This window comes from Nicotiana tomentosiformis, chromosome 8 (assembly GCF_000390325.3).
Source record: "Nicotiana tomentosiformis chromosome 8, ASM39032v3, whole genome shotgun sequence".
NCBI classification, from domain to species: domain Eukaryota; kingdom Viridiplantae; phylum Streptophyta; class Magnoliopsida; order Solanales; family Solanaceae; genus Nicotiana; species Nicotiana tomentosiformis.
Genome location: NC_090819.1, coordinates 111,190,389 through 111,201,705, shown reverse-complemented (window position 1 = coordinate 111,201,705; position 11,317 = coordinate 111,190,389). Strand labels below are relative to the sequence as shown.

Below are 11,317 nucleotides of genomic sequence, written 5' to 3'. Positions count from 1 at the left end.
CCACCTTATACGATTGTATAGTCCTCAACTTTACCGAGGCGAGCTGATAAAGCTTCAACGTCGTGCCACCAAGGTGTTCACGTCGAGCATAGATGATGATAAAGATCGGGACTGGATGAGCCGTTTTGTTCGAGTGAAGACCTTGGACCTAATCTCGGCCGAGAGTATTCCATTTCCCGTGAAATGGAATATGAACCGTGAGTGTGATGCCGTTTTTAGTTTTTGTTATTTTTACTTATTCATCTTTTCTTATCAGTGTTCTTTTTGACACAGCCATTGCTTGGATGCCGGGTGCGGTTCCCTATTTCGAGAACTGGGTCAAAAACCTGGTCTCGACGTCAACATTTTTCGAGCGCTCATGGCGCGATTTGTCGAAGGGTCTATGGGAAGCTCGTACTCATGGTAAGCTTTCATCTTGGTCTGCCGATTCGTTTCTCGTTCTAGGTGACATATTTATTCGAAACATGTGTTTACTTATCTTCTCCCTTCGCAGGTCTCGGAAAAGATGCGGTCATGAGGCCCCCGTCTGGTGGTGAGGAAGTTTTACCTCCTGTCTCGAAGCCGTTGAAGGAAAGTAAGAGAAAAAGGACTTCGGATTCCGATGGTCAAAAACCTAAGAAGAGGACAGTCCGTAAGCCCAAGGGAACCACAATCCCATTGATTATGGAATCAGTCCTGCGTCTAAGGGATGAAGAAGAAGAAGAAGAAAAAAATAACTCTGGACTGGTGGCCCGTGCTCGGGCTGGCACCGATATTTGTAAAGCTTTGGTACTGGTGGGGACTGATTCTGCTTCACCCAGGTCCGACAAGGTCGAGGAGAAGACTTCGAACCGAGTTCCCGAGCAAAGGGGGACCAAGGATGTTTTACCTCGGGGCAACAAATCCGTCGAAGAGGTGGTTGATGATGGTACAGGAACCGAGTTTGAGGTTCCCCGAGATGGAGGCGGCGTCTCGAAAGACATAATGGGGGCAATAGAGATCGGCGATTCCCCTTCTTTTCCTTCATTTTCATAGTCTATGATACATGACGCCCAAGCTGTGGAGGTTTATCATGGGGAGGGAGCCCATGGAGAGGAAGTTCCTTTTCGTGGTTATTTTGTTGGAGTAGAAGATGCTACCGGTCCGAGCGATTTGGAGGCTTCGAAGAAAAGCTCGGGCAAGGCGGGGATTCCTCGTATATTCAGCGAAGCTCAGCTGGCCCTGAATCAGGTAAGTTCGATTTCTCTTTGTCAACTTTCATACTTGTATTTTTCTTCTTTTATATAACTCTTTTTTATTTTTTGTAGGCTTCTGCGCTCTATCACGAGGTATTTTTCCGATCCCGAGGGGAGCTAAGCCTGTTCGAAGCTGAAATTTGAGGGCTTACTGAGGATAGAGATACCTTCAAGCTTCTCAGTGAGCAAAGGGAAGGAGAAGCAAGAGGACTTCGAGTCGAGCTAGAAACAACTCGGAAAGAACATACCAATTTATCCGAGCAGGTAAAAAGAGTCTTTGAAGTTAATGACACTGATTTGGGCGTGAAGGCTAGCAGTTCGATCCGGCAGGTTCAACAAAAGCTCGAATGATTGGTCAGCTTCGCACCGAGGTGGATGTAGTGAAAGCGGGGGCCGGTGAGTTGAAAAAGAACATGGACCACCTTGCTTCTGAAAAGGAGGCTGCCCGGGCTCAATTGGCCTCGGTCGAGGCCCAACTCCGAAGCTCGAAAGAGAGAGCCTTGGTGCAAGTGAAGAATATCGAGGAGTTCCAGTCTCGGTTGGGCTCAGTGACTTCTGATCGAGAGAGACTGGCCTCGGAATTGGCAGCGGCCAAATCAGAGGCCGAAATAGCCATGGCTAATGCTGGTGCAATGATGGCTATTTACCGGTCCGATGCTGAAGCCGCTCAGGTTCGGGTAAAAGAGGTTGCCGAGGCATCTCAAGCTCGAGAAAATTGGGTTGCCGAGCATGCTAAATACCAATCTCGGAGGGAGACTCTAGAGGAGATCCACGCTCGTGGCTTTGATCTTACAGCCGAGATCGAGAATGCAAAAGAGCTCGAAGCCGAAGCCAGAGTGTTGGCCTTTCCCGATGATGATGATACCAAGAGTATGAGTGGTTCTGAGAGTGAAGGAGGTCTCGAGGTGAAAATGCTTCTCCTGTAGAGGACTAAGTCCTTTCAGTATTTTTCTTCTTTCTTTTAAGACCGTTATGGTCTTTTGTAGAAAAACATGATTGGGCAATGATGCCCTTGTAAATGATTTCTGGTATATATAAAATATTATTTCTTTTATGGCTTCTGAATCTTTTGCCTTTCTTGTTAATTTATACAAAGGTCAAAAAGTGCCTTAGCACGGGATAATTACTTGAAGGTCCGAGTGAATGTTCGAACTCGACCTTTTCTTTTAGGTAGTCCCCGAGTGAATGTTCGAACTCGAACTGAGATAGCTTTTAGACTTGACGAATAGATTTCAAGTGAAATGATTTGCTCGAATTCGAGCTAAGGTAACCTTTAGGCTTTTCGGTTGAGTGAGGGTGATTTCTCGAACTCAAACTAAGGTAGCCCTTTAGGCTTTTTAATCGAGTGAGTGTTTGCTCGAACTCGAATTAATGTAGCCTTTAGGCTTTACGGTCGAGTGAGAATGATTTCTCGAACTCGAGTTAAGGTAGCCCTTAGGCTTTTTCAGTTAAGTGAGTGTTTGCTCGAACTAGAATTAAGGTAGCCCTTAGGCTTTATGGTCGAGTGAGTGTTTGCTCGAACTCGAATTAATGTATCCCTTAGGCTTTACGGTCGAGTGAGAATGATTTCTAGAACTCGAGTTAAGGTAGCCCTTAGGCTTTTCAGTCGAGTGAGTGTTTGTTCGAACTCGAATTAAGGTAGCCCTTAGGCTTTATGGTCGAGTGAGTGTTTGCTCGAACTCAAATTAATGTAGCCTTTAGGCTTTTCAGTCGAGTGAGAATGATTTCTCGAATTCGAGTTAAGGTAGCCCTTAGGCTTTATGGTCAAGTGAGAATGATCCCTACACATAGAAATACCAAAATTTAGCACAAATAATCATATTAAACATCTCAAATCGTCGAGACATAAACAAAATGTGAGGCGATATATATCAAAATATCCATACATTAAGCCGATTATCAACACCCACACTTAGACTATTGCTCGTCCTCGAGCAATGGAACTATATTAACACCCCCAAAATGTACTTAGCACTATAAAAGAGGACTTCACAAATAACTCAATCAAACACCCTGCCTTTTGACTATGATCGATGTCGGCAATTAAGCATGAACACACAAATTTCACATTTTTCCCATTTTTTAAATAGCCCAAGTATACTCAATATTATTCAACCAGCTCAATCAACTCAAGAAACTTCTCCACAACCACCTTACCTCAAGAGACGACTCATTACCACTAAGCATCCTCAACTCACGCACTCACCCAACACAAGAAAGTGAACAACATCACTAATCCGTCATGAGATCAAGTGCCCTCACCACAAGCAAAAGAGACAATATCAAAGTAGTCCACAAATTCAAATATGTCGTTGAACATAAATTAATGACATCACACAATTGAACAACATTCACTCACTCTCACAAAGAATTCATGTGCATCCCGTGGTCGTACCATAAGCTTGCCCGTAGTGTACATCTCTACTAATCTAAGCTAGCTAAATCTAGGAACAATTAGGACTTTAAGGTTGTAATATAGGCTAAGGGACGGGTATGATATATTTAGGAATAGTGACTAACCCTCCTAAGCACTTTAATACACCACACTCACAATTCAAGCGCAATTTCTTCTCAACCCATTCACTTGTCATACACAATAACTAACATAGCCCTCTTTTCCATCAAGCACCTCTATGGTTTCACTAGAACGAGTGAGAAGGATTAGGAGGTGTGTCTTTCTACATTATTTAAACTTTTGTTTGCTCTTTCTTGCAAAATTTTTCCTCTTTTTTTTTCTTTCTCACACATTCCATACATTGAAGTTCATAAGCTAGTGACCTTTATTCACAATTTTAGTGCACTTTAAGGGCTCTTCCATTGTTCCACTCAACAATCACTTCACAATCTTTCACCTTACTGCTTTTAGCGACTAAGTGCCTTAGGAGGTAAAGGTTCAACAATCTCACATTAAGAACAAAGTCGGAGTACAGCTTGTAATGTAGGTGCCAAGGAAACGGTCTATAGGTTCAAAGGGCTAGCAACGGGAAAGTTTTATTTGTTAGTGACAAGCACCTTTATGGTCAAGCAAGAAACGCCTACGTTATCTCCTAGACTAGCACAACTTAATAATTTCGCGTTGATTAATACACGGGGCAAGTTCTAGACTACATAGGATAGCATAGAATATCACCAATCCTTACACACACATGGCACTTGACTCACTCAAGACGGTTCTGTGTGACTCTCAGGTCAAGAAAGCATATCAAGTTGAGAATTTTTAAGCAACAATGCACTAGGTGGCATGCAAGTCAATCAACTGAGAAAAAGGTGTCAAGGAGTAGGTTACTTAATTTACTTGGGCATTACAATTCAAATCATATATGCAGGAAGACAGAGCGCATTCCCTAACTTAACTTGCCAACACAAAACATGTCAAAAGGTATCTCCGAGCACCTCAGTTTTCTCCCTTATCCTACTCCTAAAGAAATAAAACAAAACACCCGATTCAAGCTATATCCTTGGAAAAGAACCAGCGTCCAAAGAAAAACCAAGGGATACTACCTAACTATCCTGAAAAAAAAATAAAAGAAAATATTTTTGGTATTTTTAATCGAACTTTAATCCCTCAAGAAAATTGTCCAACCGATCCATCGTCGGGAAAAGTCCAAGTTTTTTTTAATGTAATCTAGGTAATTAGACTATGTTAGTTTTAAACTAAGCTAAAAGGTGATAAAAGAAAAAAAACAATAACACTAAATTTTTATTTATTTTTTACAATTCAAGGAGTATTCCCCCACCCCACACTTAAATAATGCATAGTCCCCGATGCATAATAAATTCAAAAATAGAGTAAGGTGGAAAGAAAGAACTCCCTGCTAGTTGGAGTCTGCCTCATCAGGATACCAACCAGTTGCGGCAATGGGCTCATCATCGTCTCCTAAGGGTACCAGAGCCATTGGTCCCGTAACTTCATCATCATCCGCATCCTCATTATCAGATTCCTTGTCAGTGTTTTCATCCTCAGACGGATGAACTGGACTGCCTGGTGCTATGCCCAACATCTCCTTGGAAGAACTGGAGAGATCACTTCGCAATCGCGTGCGCTCCTCATCTCACACCCCTAGCCTGCTCATAATAACATTGAGGGATTTGTAAAGATACATGTTGAAATTTTCGTCCCTCTCATTCCTAGCAGCTTGGGTGAGCTTGGATGTAGACTCTAGCATGGATGTAATGTCTAACAATGCTGTGGGTGCCTCCACTACCTCATCATAGCCAGGGTACTCTGGTACCCCAGGAGAGAGCATGTACTGTGTTAGGATGTTGCCAAAAAAACCCCCTTTTGATCCTTCCTCCAAAACGGGTGCGGGTCATCTCCCCAAGCATGAGCTCACCCACATTTATAGGGCGCCCGGTCATCAAAAAGTAGATCACGCACACTCGAGCTCGAGTGCACTCACTATTATGCTCAACGAGCATTAATCTAGCTTGCACAAAGTTTTGCCAGACCTTGGCCGTTTTGTTGAAGTCAAACCGGAGCATTTCGAGGTAAATATTTCCCTTAGTCTGCGTTCACTTTGCATTAGAATCAACTCCACAAAGTGTGTGACGTATTTCTTGGTAGCGTGGACTTTTGACGAACTTTCGAAGCCTTCGTGGGTTAGGGCTATCAACTCCCAAAAATGACTCAAGGCTTCCCTATTCATTGGAATTTCCTTTCCTCTGACGCACGACTCGTCCTTTTTCTCGTTCCAGTTGGCATATAACTCTCTTACCATGCTTAGATTTGCCGGGTCCGGACATTCGAGGAGCTTATCCATCTTCTTTTCGATAAATATAGCAGTACATCTGGGAAGTCCCTGCACGGCCCAAAATCTCACCTGTCGTGATGACGCCTATCTCAATACTAGGCAAGCCAAAAAATCCCAATAAACCACCATTTCTTTTAAATTTGAAAATAAAATAATTAAATTCAGCGGAAAAAATCTCAAAATTTCAAATATATCACTCCCAAAACTCGGTGTCACTGAGTACATGAACATCTAATGTGAATACAATGTTTGACTGATAAAAGCCACTGCCTGAAAGTATAGAACAATACAATAACTGAAGGAAAGAAAGACAAGGTCAGCGGACGCCAAGCAGCTACCTTGATAGTCTCCAACTGACAGTACTCTGAAATCTAACAATCTCCGTGTCCGAAAGCACCTGGATCTGCACACGAGGTGCAGAGTGTTGTACGAGTACAACTAACTCAATAAGTAACAAGACTAACCTTTGGGCTGAAATAAATGATGAGCTTCGCAGGTACAGTCCAGTAAAAATAATGGTACAGAAATGTAGGCATGCTTTCAAGTTCAACAGATAAACTCAGTACAAGTGAAATAGATCAATACTGCAAGATATAAGGAATATGACATATCAGTAGCAAGACCTCCTGTAGATACTGGTCACCAATTATTCGGTCACTCGGTACAGTTTATGGCCAGTCTATCCCTGAGGTGTTCCAACCCGTATATATATACACATCGACTGACAGTCAGTCATTTAGTACCGTATAAGGCCAATCCAGCCCTGGGGTAATTTATCCCCAAATGCAAATGATACGGGCAAGATCCATGCCCAGGTAAATTTATTACAATATAAATAAGTAAGGCAAGTCCATGCCCTGGGAAAATCCATCCCAAACATATATATAAGCAGTAAGTAAGGCAAGTCCATGCCCTGGGAAATCCATCCCGAATATATATAATCATCTACGCTCACTGAGGGTGTACAGACTCCGGAGGGGCTCCTTCAGCCCAAGCACTATAAGTCGACCGCGCTCACTGGTTGTGTGTGCAGACTCTCGAAGGGGCTCCTTCAGCCCAAGCATGATATAAAGCCAATATGGCCTACTGCAGGCGGGCAGTCCCGATCTGTATAATAATAAAGCCAATGAGGCCTGCTGCAGGCGGGTAGCCCCAATCCATTTAATAATAAAGCCAATAAGGCATGCTGCAGGCGGGCAGCCCTGATCCATAAAATAGTAAAGCCAATAAGGCCTGCTGCAGGAGGCAACCCTGATCCAGAACAATAATAATGTATAAATCCATTCTGGCCTGCTGCAGACGGGCAACCCCGATCCATTTAATAATAACATATATAAAGCCAAATGGCCTGCTGTATTGCGCAGCTCAATCCCATAAATATCCTCACGATGGACAATTATTACTGAGTGTGAAATGTATATTTTAGAACAATTAATTCAACAGCATCACGACCCCATGGGTCCTAAAATATCGACACATAGCCTAAACATGATCTTTATTACTAGCCTCAGCTTAATTCCTCTAACACGTGCCACATGTTCAGATAATAACATGATTCTTTAATTTTTTCTTCTTCACACGATTTATTCAAGACACACTTTCTGTGGTGCACGTCTACATGTTCGTCACCTATCGTGTGTGTCACCTCCAAACAATTCATATCATACCAAATTTGGGGATTCGTACCCTCAGAACCAAGTTTAGAAGTGTTACTTACCTCAAACCGTATAATTCTTTACTTCGGTATGCCTTTGCCTCGTGAATTTGCCTCCAAAATCCTCGAATCTAGCCACAATTAATTCGATTCATTCAATAAAATTTATTGGAATTAATTCATAAGAAAATGCTAATTTTTCATAAAAATCCGAAATTTAGCTCAAAAATTGCCCGTGGGATCCACGTATCGGAATCCGACAAAACTCACAAAATCTGACAACCCATCCAATTACAAGTTCAACCATACTAATTTCACTCAAATCCGACTCCGAATCGGTGTTCAAATCTCAAAAATTCATTTTTATGAAATTGTAGAAATTCCTCCGATTTCTCTTGAAAAATCAATAATCTGACGCCGTAAATGAGGATTAATTCATGGAATATAATTACAAGGGATTCAAGAATACTTACCCCAAGTTGTGTGAAAAATTTCCTCTCCAAAGTCGCCCAATCCGAGCTCCAAAATTTGAAAATGAAGAAAGAAACCAAAACCTATGATTTTATCTTCTGCCCAGTTATTTACTCTTCGCGATCGCGGAAAATGCTTCGCGATCGCGAAACACAAAAAGTTTCAGCCCAAAATTTGCCTTTCGCGATCACGGAAAATGCTTCGCGATCGCGAAGAACAAATTCCCAGCACTTCCAGACAACTTCTAGTTTAATGGTCATAACATTTTGTACAAAACTCCATATTGTAATTGGTTTAGCTTTCTGAAAACTAGACACCAAGGGCTATAATTTGCATTTGTTGCTCATCTCCCAATTCCTTATAGATTGCGAGATATAAGCTTCCAAATTCAGCCCTGTGCAATAGAGAATTTCCAAACTCTTCCCAGATAGCCTATAGTGCATCCATAATAACCTTTTATACACAACTCCAAATGACAAATGGTTTACCTTTCTGCAAACTAAATACAAAGGTCTACAACTTTTATTTTTGGATCATCTCCAAATTCCTTATAAATTGCGAGATATAAGCTTCCAAAGTCGGGTCAGTACAACAGTGGTTTGTTCTACGCGATCGCGAAATAGCTTCCGCGATCGCGATTCACAACGCCCCAAACTATTGTTTACTCTTCGCGATCGCGATTCACACCTCTGTGGACAAAAACCAGCAATTAAAAATGGCCTAGAAATGGTTCGAAATTACCCCGAAACTCACCCAAGCCCCTCGGGACCTCAACCAAATATACCAACAAGTCCTAAAACATCATACGAACTTAGTCGAAGCCTCAAATCACATCCAACAACACTAAAAACACGAATCACACATAGATACAAGCCTAATGAACTTTGAAACTTCTAATTTCTTCAAACGACTCCGGAACCTATCAAATCACGTCCAATTGACCTCAAATTTTGCACACAAGTCATAAATGACATAACGGAGGTATTCCAATTTTTAGAATTGGATTCCGACCCCGATATAAAAAAATCAACTCCCCGGTCAAACTTTCCAAATTTTTTAACTTTCGGCATTTCAAGCCTAATTCCACCACGAACCTCCAAATAATTTTTCGGACATGCTTCTAAATCCAAAATAACCATACGGAGATATTGGAATCATCAAAATTTAAATCCGAGGTCGTTTACACATAAGTCCATATCCGGACACTTTTCTAACTTTAAATTTTCAATTATGAGACTAAGTGTCTCATTTCACTCCAATTCTTTTCGGACCCGAACCAAGAAAAGAGGAAACAAGAAGAACATACCTTTGAGTCTTGAGATGGAATTGAGCAAGGAAGATTGAAGAATTTGAGAACTTGAGAGAAAAGAGAAGAAGAGGCGGCGTCAGTGTTCAGCATTTGTTTTGGGGAAAATGAGGGTTTTGAGTTTTAACTATTTTAATTTAGGTGGAGGATGGGTTTGGGTAATTGGGTATGGGTTAGGTTGTGTGTTTATATAGGTGATTGGGTTGGGTTAATTGGGTTTGGTATATTAATTAAACAAAGAAAAGAAAAAAAAATAAAAACAAAATACAAAATAACATACCTGACCCGCCAGCCCAGCGCCCCATGCTGGGGCTGGCGTTAAATTTCTCTAGCTTACTGCAAATTGCGCCCCAGCCAGCGTGGGGTGCTGGGCTGGGCGCTTATTTCATTTTTTTTCGATAAATAATTCTGACTACCCGAGCACTCAATACATACATTACACACATTCCACACCATTTCCACCTAAGATTTTTGCAACTACAAAGAAAGAATTAGCCTACTTTAACTAAAAGAAAAACAAAATACTATGCTACGAAAGCAGTAAAAATTGGGTTGCCTCCCAACGAGCGCCTGATTTAACGTCGCAGCACGACTCAACACGTTTTTAAGCATCGGCCAAGTCCACCGAGGTCTTGTGACGTGCAATGTCACCACCACAATAATGCTTTATTATCTAGCCATTTACCAAGAAGGTACCACTTGAGCTCGTATCACGCAGTTCTACCACTCCATGAGGCCTCACACTTACCACAACAAAAGGACCTGCCCAACGAGACTTAAGCTTTCCGGGGAATAGCTTCAACCTCGAATTGAATAAGAGAACTTCCTGACCTTGCTCAATATCTCGATGTTGGATGTGCTTGTCATGCCACCTCTTCGTCTTTTCTTTATATAATTTGGCATTTTCATATGCGTGCATTCGAAACTCATCAAGCTCGTTGAGTTGCAGCAACCTCTTCTCGTCAGCTGAGTCCATATCCGTATTTAGCTTTTTGATCGCCCAATAAGCTTTATGTTCAAGCTCGACGGGCAGGTGACATGCCTTCCCATAAACGTACATATACGGAGAAGTACCTATGGGAGTCTTGTATGCAGTTCGATATGCCCATAATGCGTCATCGAACTTCCCGGCCTAGTCCTTTCTATTCCCACTTACTGTTTTTTCCAAAATCTACTTTACCTCTCTGTTTGAAACTTCTACTTGACCACTCGTTTGGGGATGATAGGCAGTGGAAACCTTATGCTTAACTCCATACTTTGCGAGAACATTATTCAGCAACTTGTTACAAAAGTGAGTTCCTCCGTCGCTTATCAACACTCTTGGAGTCCCAAAGCTGCGTGAAGATATGCTTCTTTACAATGCTTACCACTACCTTTGTTTCATTAGTAGGAAGAGCAATGGCCTCCACGCACTTAGAAACATAGTCAACTGCCACCAAGATGTACCTATGGCCATTAGAATATGGGAACAGTCCCATGAAATCAATCCCCAAACATCAAAAAGCTCTACTGCCAGAATATTTTGCAAAGGCATCTCGTGCTTCCTCGTGATAGTTCCGGCTCTTTGGTATCTGTCACAATTTTTAACAAAGGCATGTGCATCCTTAAACAATTTTGGCCAATAGAAACCTGATTATAGCACTTTTTGGGCGGTTCTATCCCCACCGCGATGACCTCCATATGGCGAAGCATGACAACCATGCAATACTGCATTCATCTCTTCCTCAGGAACACACTTTCGCACCAACTGATCTGCGCACTGCCTATATAGGAATGGCTCATCCCATATGTAGAGCCTCACATCATGTAGGAATCTTCTTCTATTGTCAGGTGTCAATTCTGGTGGCGTCACCCCACTTGCAATAAAATTCACATAATTTGCATACCACGGGGCTTGACTTGAGGTGACTGCTAATAACTG

The 11,317-nt window shown here is 42.0% G+C and overlaps 1 protein-coding gene across 1 annotated transcript; it reads left to right on the top strand.

Moving 5' to 3' along the window:
• Positions 1–1,017: 1,017 nt before the first annotated feature.
• LOC138897992 (uncharacterized) lies at positions 1,018–2,140 on the top strand. The gene is made up of 2 exons (XM_070184023.1): positions 1,018–1,209; positions 1,529–2,140. The coding sequence occupies exons 1-2, from the start codon at positions 1,018–1,020 to the stop codon at positions 2,138–2,140; spliced, it is 804 nt and encodes a 267-aa protein (XP_070040124.1).
• The last annotated feature ends 9,177 nt before the right edge of the window (positions 2,141–11,317 follow it).